The sequence below is a fragment of the Pelobates fuscus genome, chromosome 2 (genome assembly GCF_036172605.1).
Source record: "Pelobates fuscus isolate aPelFus1 chromosome 2, aPelFus1.pri, whole genome shotgun sequence".
NCBI lineage: Eukaryota > Metazoa > Chordata > Amphibia > Anura > Pelobatidae > Pelobates > Pelobates fuscus.
Genome location: NC_086318.1, coordinates 109,702,440 through 109,720,285, shown reverse-complemented (window position 1 = coordinate 109,720,285; position 17,846 = coordinate 109,702,440). Strand labels below are relative to the sequence as shown.

The following is a 17,846-nucleotide window of genomic DNA, read 5'->3' as shown; positions in this document are numbered from 1 at the left end:
ATGAATCTTGTCAGTAAGATCAAACCCCAAATCTGTAAACATTTGATACAGTCTTGCATGAAACCTTTCCACTGATTCTCCTTTATCTTGAATAACATCAGTAAGGCCAGCAGCCTGATCTGCAAGTTTGTCCTTAGCCCATTCTCTTAATTGGGTGCAAAAAGTTACTCCAGAGGGGTAATCAACGTCACTGCTGAGCAGATCTGTACTGAGGTGTCGGGCCATGCTCGGCCAATATGCATCCCCTGCTTTAATAGCACAAATGCTCAGTAGATCACGCCATGCGGCGGAATAAGTCTTTTGAATTTGAACTATCCCTCGGTAGAAGGGCATAGGCTGCTTTTCTGGGTCAGGGAGTGATTTCATTAAAGCACTAGCTTGAGTGGGGTTGAAAGCAACATATTTAGGAGGGGCCCGTTCTCCCCGACCCTTGTGGCCAAAGGGGTCATCGATAGAACGATGAGCTGAGGCTCCCGCAGCAACCTCCGATGAGACATGGGACACCCTGTCCTCCTCCTCATCATCGAACTCTATGATATTGGCTCTTTTACGCGGTGCAGGGCCTGCGTGAGGTGAAAGGATCGGGGGTTGGGAATGAGCCCCCGATGCAGGGGTGGCCAGCGAGTCATAACCTGGGGACAGGTAATCACCGGGGATTACCGGCATCAGGGCTGAACTGGGGGCCGCCATATTGGAGGCGGGGAAAGGAGTTGCATTAGGATTAAGGGAAGAAGTGGCGGCCATGTTTGATATGGGCACTTCCGGGGTAGACTGAGCCGGACTGGGCATGACCGGAACCTGGGGAGTGGCTTGGGGAAAGGGAGGGTAACCGGGGTAGGGCAGGGCCATGGGATATGGGAAGGGGTAGGGCCAGGCAGGGGAGGGCAGGAGAGTAGGGTGGGTGGGTACATTTAAGGAGGTAGGATATTGGACTGGGGCGGAGCTGGTTATGGGAGGAGACAGGACGGGATTGGTAGGGATGGATGCAGAAAGAGGAGGGGTAGTTAGTTGGGCGGGTGCTGACGGGAGGGGATTAGCCATGGAGAGGGATTGCAGGGAGGAAATGGCAGATGAGATGTTAGGATTAGGCATGGAAGGGAGCGTGGGGATGGCTGAGGATGATGGGACTGTTAGGGAAGGGGAAGGGGTAAAGAAAGATCCGTCAGAATTCAGGACCGGGCAGACAGGGGAGGTGATGGGATGGGATTCGGGAGGATCGGGAGTGGGGAACATAGTCAGCTGGCTATCACCTATTGCTGACTGAACCTTGGGGATAGACATCCCCTGGGCGCCATTTTGGGGCGCCGGCTGAGGATAAACCCCAGCAACACAATTCTTATGATACACAAACAATTTTACACCTTTGTGATTTATCTCTTCCTCAACCCAACCTTCTAACTGAATAGCCTTCGCTACTCTGTACCATGCTTCAGCAGTCTTTAATAAACCATTGTCTGTAAGCTTGCCTTTCATTTCTGCCAGTAACTTTCGCCAACTTTCTGGTTGCAATCTTCCACATGAAGGCACAGCAATTTTACATACTTTTGCAATCTTCTCAACACCTTTAACCATTTCTTCACCCTCTCTGTTCTCTACTAAATCACATGCTAACCAGCCCTTGCTGGGCTTATCTAAATCCTGTCCCATAGTCCCTTTACCCCTATACCAGCGTCCTAGATATAGAGAGAGAGAAGGAAAATTGAACAGGAACGTCTACAATGCTCGACTGCCACCCGAGAATCGTGGGACTTTCTCAGGTGCGTCTTCCCAAAACGTAGACCAGTCACTGAATCCGCCTACCCGGGGTGGTAGACGCGGATTGGAGCGAGGTGAGAAGTGTGTGACCAATCACTTCTCTTTTAAGAGGAATGGGAGTGGATAGTATAATAATATAGAAAGTGTAGAAAAGATGAAAGGCAAGGAAAAATCCTTAGAGACAGACACAAGAGTACATGAGACTCCTCATTAAACAAACAAGACAACAATACAGTTGAAATACAGTGCATGCATCACAGTTCAAATGAAATCAACAGTAATTCCTTTCCTTTACTCGTGTGCTTACTCCAAAGTCACCTCCCTCAACCCCGTAGTGTCTCCACTACCTGCAGCCGCGGAAAACAACTGACACCGGTCCGAGTTCCGCCAGCCTCCCTCAACACAGCAGCCCACTAATAGTGTCTGCGCTACCCTCACCCTTGTAGTGCCCCTATAAAAACCCACTTTATAAGTCTCACTACTCCGTGGCGATGAAAACAGCAATGCCTGCCCGAATTCATCCACCACAAATAAAAAATTGGAATGGCTCCAGCTCAGCGCTCAAAGCTGGAGGGTACCACCACTCTGCAAGCAGAGTAACGTGCACAGAGAAGCTAGCTAGGCTATCAAAGTGACACAAGAAGGATCCCCAGGAAACTATGAGTCTACACAATCTCCACAGATCCAACACACCTCTTTTTCCCTACAGCCCCAGCCACGAGGCTCCTAAAAGAGTTAAACAGGAAAAGATGACCCCCAGGAACACATCCACAGGTCAACCCCCCTTTTTCCCTACAACCACAGCACCGTGGTTCCTAAAAGGAGTAAAACAGGCAACAGAAGACCCAGGCAAATCCCCTCAGGTCCACCCCCCTTTATCCCAAAAGGGGCAAAATACAAACAGATAGACAAATATACTGAAGACCCAGGCAAGTCCCCTCAGGTCCACCCCCCTTTATCCCAAAAAGGGGAAAACAAGCAAGACAGAACCCCAGGCAAATCCCCTGCAGGTCCACCCCCCCTTTATCTCAAAATGGGGAAACAGGCAAACTATTCAAACACACCCAGGCAACAGATAGACTAAAATGCAGGTAAACAAGTGAGTAACGAGGCAACGGGCAAGATATTACCTGTCTTTGATGTCCTCCCGGGAAGCAGTCACAGACACGTGGACGGGTCAATCAAAGGGGCCGGAACATACCGGTGGCTCTGCAGAAGTCTCTACCGTGTACCTGGAGGTGATCAATCTCCTTTCCTTCCCCCTGGATTCCTCCGTCCACCCTTGTCTTCCTTAGGACGGCTCACCGGCCGGACATAGCCCGATGCCCCACGTTGGGCGCCAAGTTGTTATGGTACTTTTTAGCAGTAAACCAAAATGTTTAAATGTCTATCTGTTCCTGTCCAAATCAATAAAATTAAATTGCGTATATACGCTGAAGTAATTAAGTCTGACACACAAGGTTCAGGTTAAAATAACTTCGAGAAAATTTATTGGCAAGTGATTAAAAAGCGGACGCGCAGGTCCTTTTAAGAGACATTTTACGTTATCATTGATTATTAGAATATCAACAAATAAACATCATTAATTGGATTAATTGTTAAGTGTCGGGATTAGTGTCCACCTATCAATATTATTAATTGGCTCAAAAACTAAGTGGTTAGTCCCGTGTCCACCCACCAATAGGTGGGATTGTTCTGGACACGGGTGGGGGACAAGGGGTCTTTGAGCGTCATTTTACACGGTCGGTGATCTCAGGCCTCGTGGCCAGGTGCAAGGTCTCTTATGAATAGAACATTTCATTACTACTGTGTTCTCATGGCCTTCAAATTATACTATGTTGCAAATCTAAGGAAAAGTCAGCAATTCCTGTGTTAATCATGTCTTTATAGAAAATACAGTCTTTGTCTATTGTATTAGATGTGCTGGGAAATTCTGTCATGTAAGGTAGTTTTAAAATGAACAAGTTAGGTTATGAGGACAAAATGGAGGATTGAAGAAGTCAGGTTAGGAGGACAAAATGGAGGATTGTCACAGTATAAAGTTAAAATGGAGTTAGTGCAATAATTGAATACACGTACAATAAAGATTTTTAGATAATCCCACATCACTAGTACTACTAACCAGTAGAGAGGATAACAAGCCTAAAAGCATGGATGCAGCACACGCATAGAATGATATTGGATATTGTAAAGGACATTCAAAGATTTAGATTTTAAATTATACCTTCATGCAATTGGCGTGAATATGTGTGCCAAATTACACTTTGTCCTAACAACTGGTTTTCAGCTTAAAATGTTCTTGCATGAAAAGTTTCAAATAACATTTCTTGCATCACTATGTCACAACAACATGACCTTGCACAGCAATATGTAAATCTGTAGCACAAATGGTTCTGGAAAAGCAGATGTTTTATGGGACCTATGACTATTTGGTTGCAAAGGATATAGAGCACTATAGGACTCTAAAAGAAAATAAAAACAAACAAAAAGGGGGAGTGCATGGGCACTTTTAGTTTAATTTACTGGGACCTCCGGTCACGAGGCCCTTGTCTCCGCCGGTGGCTGCCTTCTCTGGTCCCTGGCGGAATCATCTGGGATGGTCCTGGCGGGGTGGAGATTATCGGTTCGGACTCAGATGATCCAGACGATGGAGAAACACGGCGCATGATTTCATCAATAATGGAAACTCTCATGTGCTCCATCGCCTGGCGCTGCTCTATGCTGACCCGGGACACCACACGGTCCATTTCGGTCGACAAGCTTAGACTCATGATGGCCCGGGTCTGCCTCCTTATAGCCCGGGTCTGCCTCCTTATGGCCCGAACCATATCCTCCATCAGCTCCTCCATTCGCCGCATGGATCCTCCTGGGCCAGGTGATGACTCTGACTGGAGAGGTGGCAGTGGCTGGACAGGTGGCAGTGTGCTTGGTGGCTCTTGTGCAGTCACACTGTGGGCAGTCTCAAAGACAGAATGGGCCCATTTCCTCCTCCAGGGAGCAGGCAGTAGATTCTGAGGACAGTGCCGCCTCAATCACACTGTCCTCATGTGACGGGAGGACAGGTAACTGAAGCGAGCTGCCCTCTTTGCCTCTCCCAACAGACTGCATTGGACCTGAAATAGACAAGATAGGCAATGTTATTAATATGCAAACAAATTGATTTGTGGACATTTTGTAGACATTACTACATGTGGCTGTGTCACTACTATCTTTTTAATAATCTATAGTGTATTTTGTTTAATGTAAAAAGAATAGTGTTACTCTAGGAAATATTGAAACTTCTATCTAAGGCGGATTTATAGCAATGCTAATCATTGCTAATTGTGCTACCAGTTAAAGGACCAATATAGCGTTAGGAATACAAATTTGTAGAGCCCTAGTCACCGTTTATAAATTAACTATTTATTTTCTTACCTAATGCAGCGCCGGGCTCCCTCGCACTGGTGACCTCTCCATCGACGTCAGCTTTCGAGTGGAGCCGAAAGCGCATGTGCCGCCAGAAAAGTGCGATCACTATTTTATTTTTTACTACATGTAAATCGCGGAAGTGGCCTCTAGTGGCTGGATTAAGCCTGCAGTGTAAACATAGCAGTTTCTCTGAAACATGTTTTCAGCTGCAGGGTTAGGACTAGGGGGACCTGCACCCAGACCACTTCATTGAGCTGGGTGCCTACAGTGGTCATTTTAGGAGATAAAAACTGTATCTGGTTAAAAAGATAACAGTAACTCTGCTATATAATATCTATGTATGCACTTGTATGATATTTTCTGTATATACAAGCACAACATTAACGCATTTATAATTGTACTGTGATCTTAGTACTACCTGAGAATGTATAATTGTCTGATAACTAGTGTTAGAGCTGATTGAGAGTTTGTGTGTGTGTGTGTGTGTGAAGATAGATTCGGATTATGAACGAGTGTTTTATATGGTTAGGACTCATCATTGTGTGTAATGCATAGGTAATAATGGCATGTCATGTTTAGACGCAGTTTCTACTTACGTGGAGAAGAAATGGGCCCAGGTCGCCTTTCAGAGGGTGTCCCTTGTGGGATACGGAAGTCTGTTAAAGATGGATGAAAAGTGCACATAAGTTTTTAAGGTATCCAATAATTAAAATAAAAATAATTTTGCGCATCAATATTCCAATAGTAATTTTGTATATGCCATTTTGGGATATTTATTTTTTATTTTTTTTGTGCATAAGAATTACAACAGTGCTTGCACAGCCACAATAGCTTCCACAAGATCTATTTTCATTTGATGTAACAGAAACATGGCTTGGAGATATCTTGCACATTTTTGTATTTAGAATACTATGACATGCTAGGTTAGGTATGCATATAACTTCGAGTAACATGAATAAGTATACTTATGCTTATAATGTGATTTGCAGGTCTTGTGTTACGACTAATAGAAAATAATAAAATTGACAAGCTTTTTACACGTTATGGACTGAGGCTTAAGACAATAGCAGTGTGATAAAGTGGCATATGGAGACTTGCAAGGTAATACTGATATATTGGGCCACTATGCTTAATGTACCTTGAGCCCCACAATATGTAGAGAGAACAGTAGGTAAGTCTAATGCTGAGAAAAAAACAAAAATATTATAAACCAAAAATATTATAAGAGCATAGCTTATGCTGGTCGGTGCTATATTGGGGGGGATGGCGTTTCTTCAGTGTCCCTTTGTAGCGAGTTCACTGGCCCCCTGTCAGAGTCTCTTTCACCTGATACCTTCCTTGCAAAAGTAGTGTACGTCCGGCGCTGGGTTTCTGCTTCTCGCCACTGTGCGGGTGTCTGTGGAGGTGTCCCTCCCGCCCCAGGCTGGCTTGGAGGCCTGCACTTTCTTGCCACTAACTCGGTTACCGCTAGGGTCCGGGTTTCCTCCACGTGCGGGAATGACGGAGGAGCTAGTCTTTTCCTGTCGCTTGCGTATCTTGTTCCTCAGCCAGTGTGGCTGGTGCATTGGGGCTTTCTGCCCTTCGGCCTGCAGCCCGGGTGTGCTAGATTGCATGTGGATAAGTAGTTGAGGCGACGTTGTGCCCGAGGGCATTTCCTCCACTCCCCACCGTCCGCGGGTCCGCTTACCCAGCGTCGGTGGTGCAGGTGTCATGGTTCAGGCTGCTTGTTGCCGCTTCATGAGTGTGTCCCAGAAGCGGTTCAGTATCACCTCTAGCTTCTGTAGGGGTGCTTTCCTAGGCTTTGGTGGACAAGGTTGATTTGACAGACTAGACAGCCAATCAAAGTCATTCACATCCTTAAAGGAACTTTAAGTTGTTTAGGTCATACTTGAAGTTACCAAGTGAATCAGAAGGAAAGAGGCTTTGGTCAATACAACTGGTTAGCTCAAATGAGCACTTCTTCTGGATTCCCACAGCTCTAAGAGATTCATAACAGTAAGTGATCTCACAGCAGATATTGAACAATTCCAATCAACTGCATCCAGGCTTTGACTGACACTATCCAGAGTGACTCACCACACACCGGCTACAACTTACAGGGAATGAGGCAGCTTGGACTAAGGTTGCACCAGTATAAGATTTTAAACACCACATGTAAACTGTCATTTGCTTATTAGATTGTAATTGCTAGCTACATGATAAGAAGTTATTATTTTATGTCATTTAACTATTAAACTATTAATTAACCAATACGTATACTAATATAGCATATGTATATACAAATAAATAACATATTACAATATTTGCATTTATTATTGTCTGCTGTTAATGTGCTAAGTTAATAAATATTTTTTTGGAACAAGTAATATTGTGTGCCTATATGTTTTTTTGTTTTTTTTTTATATTTAAAGGACCACTATAGGCACCCATACCACTTCAGCTTAATGAAGTGGTCTGGGTGCCAGGTCCATCCAGGATTAACCCTTTCTGTTGTAAACATAGCAGTTTCAGAGAAACTGCTATGTTTACCTATGGGTTAATCCAGCCTCTAGTGGCTGTCTCATTGACAACCACTAGAGGCGCTTCTCACTGTGATTTTCACAGTGAGAAGACTCCAGCGTCCATAGGAAAGCATTGAGAATGCTTTCCTGTGGACTGGCTGAATGCCCGCGGGGCTCATGCCGCGCATGCGCATTCAGACGATGATGAGGAAAGGAGGAGGAGAGTCTCCAGCACTGAGGGAGCCCAGCGCTGGAGAAAGAGGTACGTTTTAACCCCTTCCTCCCCTTACAGCCCGGCAGGAGGGGGATCCTGAGGGTGGGGGGGACCTAGAGACCCCATAGTGCCAGGAGAACGAGTATGTTTTCCTGGCACTATAGTGGTCCTTTAAGAGAGTCTAATGACTAAAAAAGAATAATGGGGAATTTGCAATAATATTTCTATTCAGCTCTTCATCCAGAAAAGAAACATTGGCATAGTTTTTATAATTCCCCTGCAAATTCAACTACATTTTTTATTGGTGACTGACTATATAAAGAATAATTTTGTGATATTAGTTACCTGTGCCTCACACAGTTGATGGACCTGCACTCCTCTCCAACAGAGTTTACAGCGTCCCTTATCCTGGCCCAGGCAGCCTTCTTCCCCGATGATCTGGCAGAAAAGAGTATGTCTTTTTCCTGGATGACGGCAGCCACCAGCGCACAGTTTCATTATAGCTGAAAGGGGGGCCCCGTGATATTCCTCCAAGAGGTGCCTCCTCAGTTGAGGAGTCTTTACTGCTACAGATGAGGGGGCTCCCGGGCAAATCCTCCCCAACAACCTTCCTTCTACCCTCCTCCCTGGGAGCCCCTTCCCCGCCTCTAGAACGCCTACCTTCCCTCCCACCACCCTGCCTGGGCAAACCCTCCCCAACTCCACCCCCCTCCCTGCCCCTTGTACGCCTACCTTCCATCGCACCACCCTCCCTACCCCTAGAACACCTACCTTCCCTTGCACCACCCTCCCTGCCCCTAGAACGCTTACCTTCCCTCGCACCACCCTCCCTGCCCCTAGGACGCCTAGCTTCTCTCGCACCACCCTTCCTGGCCCTAGAATGACTAGCTTCCCTGGCACCACCCTCCCTGCCCCTAGAACGCCTACGTTTTCTCCCACCACCCTCCCTGGGCAAATCCCCTACAACTACCCCACTACCACCACTCTCCCTGAGGGACTCCCTGCCAGTGCCAGCCACAACTACCCCACTACCACCACTCTCCATGGGGGACTCCTTGCCAGCCACAACCACCCCACTACCACCACTCTCCCTGGGGGACTCCTTGCCAGCCACAACCAGGGCCGGCGCTACCATAAGGCGGCACAAGTGGCCGCCTTAGGGCGCACGGACCCGAGGGGCACAAAAATGTCCAAGTGACCGGCAGGAGCATGGAGAACTCAATTTCTGCAGCAATCTATCCAGCTGTATGGGGAACGTGCAGCCACTGAGGGAGGGGGGCGGAGCACCGAGGAGAAACCGCGGCGAATCTCGTCCTGAGCTACAGGCCACTGGGATATGTGACATCATATCCCGGCGGCCAACTGCTGTGGAGAGAGGAGGAAAGCTTCAACGATGCAGCGGGACCTCTGTTTTGCAACTATAAGAAACAGTAAGTGTGTGTGTAAGAGTTAGTGTGTGTGTGTTAGAGCCAGTGTGTGTATGAAAGAGTTAGTGTGTGTGTGTGTTAGAGCCAGTGTGTATGTAAGAGTTAGTGTGTGTGTGTTAGAGCCAGTGTGTGTATGTAAAAGTTAGTGTGTGTGTGTGTGTGTGTGTGTTAGAGCCAGTGTGTGTATGTAAGAGTTAGTGTGTGTGTGTGTTAGAGCCAGTGTGTGTATGTAAGAGTTAGTGTGTGTGTGTTAGAGCCAGTGTGTGTATGTAAGAGTTAGTGTGTGTGTTAGAGCCAGTGTGTGTATGTAAGAGTTAGTATGTGTGTGTGTGTGTGTGTGTGTGTTAGAGCCAGTGTGTGTATGTAAGAGTTAGTGTGTGTGTTAGAGCCAGTGTGTGTATGTAAGAGTTAGTATGTGTGTGTGTGTGTGTGTGTGTGTGTTAGAGCCAGTGTGTGTATGTAAGAGTTAGTGTGTGTGTAAGAGTTAGTGTGTGTGTGTGTGTGTGTGTTAGAGCCAGTGTGTGTATGTAAGAGTTAGTGTGTGTGTAAGAGTTAGTGTGTGTGTGTGTGTGTGTGTGTGTGTGTGTGTGTGTGTGTGTGTGTGTGTGTGTGTGTGTGTGTGTGTGTGTGTGTTAGAGCCAGTGTGTGTATGTAAGAGTTAGTGTGTGTGTGTGTGTGTTAGAGCCAGTGTGTGTATGTAAGAGTTAGTGTGTGTGTGTTAGAGCCAGTGTGTGTATGTAAGAGTTAGTGTGTGTGTGTGTGTGTGTGTGTGTTAGAGCCAGTGTGTGTATGTAAGAGTTAGTGTATGTGTGTGTTAGAGCCAGTGTGTGTATGTAAGAGTTAGTGTGTGTGTAAGAGTTAGTGTGTGTGTGTGTTAGAGCCAGTGTGTGTATGTAAGAGTTAGTGTGTGTGTGTTAGAGCCAGTGTGTGTATGTAAGAGTTAGTGTGTGTAAGAGTTAGTGTGTGTGTGTGTTAGAGCCAGTGTGTGTATGTAAGAGTTAGTGTGTGTGTAAGAGTTAGTGTGTGTGTGTGTGTGTGTGTTAGAGCCAGTGTGTGTATGTAAGAGTTAGTGTGTGTGTGTTAGAGCCAGTGTGTGTATGTAAGAGTTAGTGTGTGTAAGAGTTAGTGTGTGTGTGTGTTAGAGCCAGTGTGTGTATGTAAGAGTTAGTGTGTGTGTAAGAGTTAGTGTGTGTGTTAGAGCCAGTGTGTGTGTGTGTGTTAGAGCCAGTGTGTGTATGTAAGAGTTAGTGTGTGTGTAAGAGTTAGTGTGTGTGTGTGTGTTAGAGCCAGTGTGTGTATGTAAGAGTTAGTGCGTGTGTTAGAGCCAGTGTGTGTATGTAAGAGTTAGTGTGTGTGTAAAAGTTAGTGTGTGTGTGTGTGTGTGTGTGCTAGAGCCAGTGTGTGTATGTAAGAGTTAGTGTGTGTGTGTAAGAGTTAGTGTGTGTGTGTGTTAGAGCCAGGGTGTGTGTGTCTGTGTAAGAGTTAATGTGTGTGTATGTGTGTGTTAGAGCCAGTGTGTGTCTGTGTAAGAGTGTGTGTCTGTGTGTGTAAGAATTAGTGTGTGTGTGTGTGTGTGTGTAAGAGTTAGTGTGTATGTGTGTGTTAGAGCCAGTGTGTGTGTGTGTGTGTCTGTGTAAGAGTTAGTGTGTGTGTCTATAAGTTGCGTGTGTGTAAGAGACTTTGTGTGAGAGACTGTGTGTCTTTGCTCACTCTCCTTGCTCACTCTATGCTCACTCTTTGCTCCTAAACTCTCTGCTCCTAAACTCTCCACAAAGATGGTGTTACAGGGGTGGGTTTATATAGTATGCAGAATGTTGCATGCTGGTAGTGCTCCCTGATTGGCTGCACTATCTGTGCAGTGAAAATCAAAATATCATCCATTTTGTAAACTGTATAATATATATTACACTAACACTACACTACTAAGTATGAGCAATTATTAACTAAACCCAAACCCCTTATTTAACCCCTTAAGGACCAAACTTCTGGAATTAAAGGGATTCATGACATGTCACACATGTCATGTGTCCTGAAGGGGTCATGATTCCCTTTTATTTAAGACGTTTGGTCATTAAGGGGTTAAGATTAAGTGGTCTGGGTGCTGCTGTGGTCCACTAGCAGTGTAAAAAAACAAAAACAAAAACACAGACACATAAATGCCTATTTTCCCGAAGTTCCGAATTCGCGGAAGTCTCCGAAGTCTCCGAAGTTGCCAAAATGCCGAAGTCTCCAAAGTCTGCGGAGTTCCGAAGTCGCCGAAGTCCCCGAAATTCCGAGGATTCAAAGTGCCGAAGTTCCGAAGGTCCGAAGTTCCGAAGTTGCCGAAGTTGCCGAAGTTCCGAGGTGTTGAAGTGCCGAAGTTCCAAAGGTCCGAAGTGTCAAAGGTCCGAAGTTCCGAAGTTGCCGAAGTTCCGAGGTGTCGAAGTGCCGAAGTGCCGAAGTTCCGAAGTACCGGAGTCCCGAATTTCGTAATGCCGAACCGAACCGAATTTTTTCGCCATGCACATGCCTACTTGCAATAAAGAAAGCCTTCTTTACAGGAAGTGTTTATGGAAGGCTGTGCAAGTCACATGCAGGGAGGTGTGACTAGGGTTCATAAACAAAGGGATTTAACTCCTAAATGGCAGAGGATTGAGCAGTGAGGCTGCAGAGGCATGTTCTATACACCAAAACTGCTTCATTAAGCTAAAGTTGTTCAGGTGACTATAGTGTCCCTTAAATCCAAGTTTTCAGTGCCTGTTTTTTAAGATTTTCTTTTCCTTTTCCAATTAGCAAATCTTGCACCCTGTTTTTGTACTATATTACTTTGCAAACATGTTTGTTGTATGGTATAAGATAAACATTAAAGGTTAATAGTATAATGGCTTTCAGGATCAGTTCACCTGCAAAGTTTAGATTTACTGCATGTACGTTATGTTTCTATAACTTAACACAGGAGGGGTTTTGGTTTTAGTTTTTTAATAATTTAGCTTTCACAGTTTAGAATAAATAAATAAGTTTAAATGTGATGCTGATGTTAAATTGTATGTTTTTTTTTAATATTCTTTATTTTTTCATAGTTCACTGTCAAGAAGCATAACATTAAACATATCAAATAAATGGTTTTAGCCATAGGTTGCATACATAATGGTACTTAATAGCATTATGAGAGAAAAGATAAAAGTGAGTTTTTCTAGTTTTGTAATAGGAAAAATAATATGGAAAGTCTCGTAGCAGAGGCTCTAACTCGCCCATGCGTGAGGGGCCTTACATCCAAAAAAGTAAATTTAGGAGGCTAACATACTATTGGGTAGACCTCACCGGGTTTAATATGATAAGAGAGCATGAGGTGGGGGGGGGGGGGGGGGGGGTAAGGGGCATAAAGGATTCAAGTGCCATACCATCGTGCGGTGATGTGAATGAGAGAAAAATGAAAAATTAAAGAGTAACATTTTTGGCTCTGAGATAATTAAGAGAAGAAAAAAATGTTGTATTATAAACAGAATTATTATGTACCATAGATAATCATAGATAGCCATGATGCACTGCTTCATGAATACAGCTCTTAATGCTTCTCATGCTGCAGAGCATCAAATAATGTTAATTCTAATAAATAGATTATTACAAGCAAAAATATAATATTATACGTATCATATTTCTTTTTGCATAATATATATCCTGCTGAGCTTTCAATTAATAAGAAAACTAAAATGAATATTACGGTTATTTAAGTTTGCTTTGCATTGCAAGATTCATTTATATCGTACTAGGACAAGTCAAATAGAAATTGAGCTACACTCTGGTCTGGTTAGATATACATTTCAAAGAATTATTGCTTAAGTCTTTTTTCCTGCCCGGGAAGACCTGCCTATCATTACAGTGTTGTGTGTGTGACCATTCTTTTTTTTTTCCCCTCTGTCTATTGCTTGAATCAGGCTCCACCCTACTGCAGCTCTCGACAACACAGCCTGAATCAAAGAGCATCTCATTCGACACCAGTTCACACACAGCAAGCATGCTTTGAATGTATCTCAGCACATATCGCAACTCCGATCCTAGTCAGGACAGGACAATGCATTCTTCAAAAGCTCTAAGTATTTTTTCTGGACGCACAGCTTTAGCTTTAAAAGGTGGATTGTAAATTTGCAAAGACAACCTGTATTCATTTTATTTTTTTTAAAACATGAAGTGATACATGAAGATGGTCTTGTCATTTGATTGCATCCTTTCAGTGTTTGGGATGTAGTTCAAGTCACTGGGGATGTTTCCTTGAGCGAGAAAGCAGAAGCTTTAAAGACACCGAGCGGAAAAGTTTGCAGTCAGTGGATTTGTATCACAACAATGACAAGTCAAAGTGGAACAAATGGCTTCTTTACTTTATATTCAACTAATGCTATGAAGTACTAGGAAGAGCTTTCTAGACGTAAATGATGTCTGTGTCACCAACAATTCTGTATTTAAATGGAACTAGGTTTAATTCAGATCATGACACAGTGGACGTCCCAAAACCACCTTATGCGTTCAATGCACTTCTCTTTTGGCTGACACTGAGTTTGGTACTGACTGTCTTAGTAGGTAGCATCTTTTCAATGGTGTCCTTAATGAAGATGAAGAGCAAGTCCACTCTCTCTGTGCTGGTGACTTCCTTATCAGTGGATGACTTAGTGAGCGTGGCACCTGTGTCAATCTTCTTGCTTAAGCAATGGACGAGCCAGTCCCTTTCCCAGCCCATGTGCAGTACCGCAGCTTTTCTCTACCTATTTCATGGACTCTCAAGCAATTTAAAGGCATCGACCATTATCTTCTACAACTTCTGCACAGCTAACAAATCCAGACATTGGGAAACTACCGAAGTGCCACTGAAAATATCCTGGGCAATCCTAACTATATGGGTCCTTAGTCTGTTAATTAGTTCTCTGCCTTTATTTGGCTGGGGCACATTCGCTGCTACATCTTGGGGATGTCTTTTGGACTACAGGAGTTCATACATTTTGTTTTTGTTTGCTTTGTATTGTCTGTGCTTCTGTATACTAACAGTCCTCTCTGTCCCACTAACCCACCAGTTGCTGTGCTCAGACAGCCAAAATCAACTACCTTACGTGAATTATAGAGATATTGCTAAGGGCTATCTGACTCCAAGTACACCTCTGGACAGCAATGCTTCATCTATGTCTCCCGATAATACTGTGTCCAAATCCTTGAAGAATGTCAGTGAGAAATGTGTGAGCTCCGAGGCAGTGTTTAGAAGGAGCCAGGCTGAAGGAAGTGTGGATGATCAGAACTGCACAAACAGTGGAAGCAGGAGCATCACCATACGCTTTGCACAGAAGCGTTATTCATTGATTCTTGCTTTAACTAAAGTCATTCTTTGGCTTCCAATCATGGTAAAGATGTATTTTCCCTCCTTAATACTTGCTGTGTGTGCTTAATAAATCTAAAGTATATGGCTGATGTACACTTAACCCACTGAGAACCAGGGACGTGAGCAGCATTAGCAATGTGCTGATTATCCCTATCTCGCATGCAGCAGCTTAGAGATATCTTAAGACAGAGACTCCAAACATGTGGCTCTGCAGCTGTAACTTGACTACAATTCCGAGCATCCCCACCAAATTATGTAATGATAGAGCTTGTTGTCCTACAACAGCAGGTCACATGCATCTGTGCTTTGGGTGAGATAAGTTGTAGTAAGAAAAGTATTTCTAGGTCCTATCATATTGTTTTAAAATCTTACATATGTGTTCCGATTTCTAAAAAGAAAGGTTTTTAATTTAGCCAATCACGTCCTACCTTAGTACATCACCCATCTAGCTATTTGTTTAACCCCTTAAGAACACATGACATGTGTGACATGTCATGATTCCCTTTAATTCCAGAAGTTTGGTCCTTAAGGGTTAATCAAATTATTGGAATGAGTTATAACTCATGTAATGCTTGGATCAATAAGAGAATGTGATATGGTTCAATTGCCCCACCCCTCTCATCATGTTGAACATAAACTGATATACACCAATAACATATTTTTCATTAGATATGGAAAATTATCCTTTCTTTGACTAAACAGTGGCACATAATGAACATATTGAAGGAAAGAGTTAATTAAACAATAGCAACAGCAGCAGCAGTCTCAGTGTAACACCTCCAGGATCCAGATTGCAAATTGGATTGCAGAAGGACATTATGGATAACTTTATAAATGGAGATCAGAAATCAGAATAAAAGTGTCCATGTTCGTTTCCAAAGAGAGATTTTTAGAAGTAACAATTCTATAATAATAATAATAATGACTTGTTGGTTATCCATAACTGTATTATAATGACTGTACATTTGAATCTAATTGTAATACTTACATCAGTCTAGCTCAGAGCTTCACACTTTTTGTAGACATACAGTTATTATTACTATTTGCTTTTCTCGAGTTCAAACATTTTTTGTAGAACTGTACGCTGCGCAAACAAAACAAGAGGGGGGTCTTAAACACATTTACAATAGAAAGGAATCCGTTTCACAAATGTTACATGAAACAACTAAGGGAGGATGGAAGGACAAAAACTATAGACAATACAAACTACATTACACACAAGACATCATGCCCTATCAGAATATAATTTTGTTTATTCAAATGCATATTTAAGTAAGTCTTGTGAGTGTGCGGGTTTAGTTATCTCTCCAGGTTTACCTTTTCTATCTGCGCCATTCATATCTAATACTTTTCTGATTGGCTGAGAGTTTTGTGAATTAATGATCTCCCTATAAACACATGGGAGAAGAACTATTAGGTATTATAAATCTTATATTATAATTCTTCTATTTTGCCATTGCCCACAAGATACTGTTAATAATGTATGTGATTGATCAATGGTCAGGAGAACGTTAAACTTGCAACACCTGGCTACCTGTCAATAATGATACTTTTGGTTTCTGTTTATGTAGTTGTATAAGCTAAATGCAATAAAACTTGACTCTGACAGGGGTTATTCACTAAAGTGAGAATTGCAAGTGGATTTCAAATGTAAGGTCAGAGTAGCGGAACTGAAATCATAGTTACCTTAGTTTATTTAACATAGTTTGGCTATTTAACCCTAAATTTGAAATTGATTTTGAATTCTCACTTTAGTAAATAACCTTGTCAGTATTGTCTATTTTTTTTTTTCAATCAGAACAACAAGCTGTGTCGTAAAATGCGATACAAAATGATGAACCATTTATGTTAATAATAATCATGATAATAAATAATAATTGCTTGGATGGTTAAATATGCAAAATTTCTGCCTTACAGATACAAATGGTTATCCATCACATTCTTGGCTTTCAGAGCCTTTCTTTCGAGACATTAAGTTTTCTCCTGACTTTGCTGGCTGCTACCATTTCTCCGTTGTTTGTTCTGTCTGAGCGCTGGAGCCATCTGCCATGTGGCTGTATAATTAACTGCAAGAGGAATGCATACATAATGTCATCAGAAGAACACCAAAGTAAGACTGTTTTTTTTTTTTTTACTATTATACAGCCCTTCCTTCCTATTCTCAATGTGCATATTGACTAGTAGAAGTAATAAGAATATTTGTTACATCTTTTGAAAAAATGGCTATTTAGACTCAGACACGCAAACACAGTTTCTGAAATAACTGCTCTATTTATATTAAATCAGAGATGGCTAAAAGGTGTATCCACAGTAGTCGCAGAATTGCAACTCCTTAATACTGGCAAAGAATCAGTGATCATACTGGCAAAGCATCATGGGAGGTATGGTTCTGCCATAGGGGGAGATCTACCTTTCAATTACCCTTGCATTAAAGCATTTGGAGTTTTTATAACTTTTCCTGAAATGTTACCTTTATACTTTTTACTATAACATTGCACAGATTAATCATGCAAAATCATCCTTTATTTGAGGGGTAAGGGAATTGTGGACCTAGTTGTTGAAAAAATGATGATATGCAATTTAAGCTATCACTAAGAACAGTTCTCTAGGTATTTGTCATTTAAAGCATTTCTACCTCATTTCGAGTTGCACAGGAGTTAAAATCTAAATATGCTGGTCAAGTCATAACAGCTATGCTAGCTCTCAGGATATTCTGCTAATCTCAACACTGCTCCTGCTGAATATATTTACAACACTGAACTCTGTAGTTGCATTTAGTTATTCATATAATTGAAAATATATCACATTATGAGTCACAATTGCATAGTTATTGTGATAGACTTAACCCAAAAGCACGAAAAGGAAGCAAACCATTCTAGAACTTCACAATATACCCAAGGACGATTATGTGCAACAGAGATTCTAAGACATTTTTATACGTTTTTTTTTTTTTTTTCGTAGCTACAAAACCCTTTGTAGCCACGAAAATATCTTTAGTCTTGTTTAAACAATATACTGTTCATAACAGAAACTATATTGTCAAGAATGTCTAGCAACAAACATAAAACACATTTACACAAAAGATACACAATGGTATATACATTTTTTTTTTAAAGAGAACTATGATATTTAACCTAAAAAACTCTACTTTAGCAGGCTCCTAAAAAAACTTGATGATCTTGCCAACAATTGTACCTCTT

At 42.6% G+C, this 17,846-nt stretch overlaps 1 protein-coding gene across 1 annotated transcript in view; it reads left to right on the top strand.

Annotated features, from left to right (window-relative positions):
- The first annotated feature begins 13,288 nt into the window (after positions 1 to 13,288).
- Positions 13,289 to 17,846, top strand: part of GPR149 (G protein-coupled receptor 149) — a 70,218-nt gene continuing 65,660 nt past the window's right edge. The window contains exons 1-2 of the mRNA XM_063442569.1: positions 13,289 to 14,668; positions 16,564 to 16,756. Coding sequence (XP_063298639.1) covers positions 13,712 to 14,668; positions 16,564 to 16,756 — 1,150 coding nt within the window. The 5' untranslated portion in view covers positions 13,289 to 13,711. The remainder of the gene's footprint in view (positions 14,669 to 16,563; positions 16,757 to 17,846) is intronic.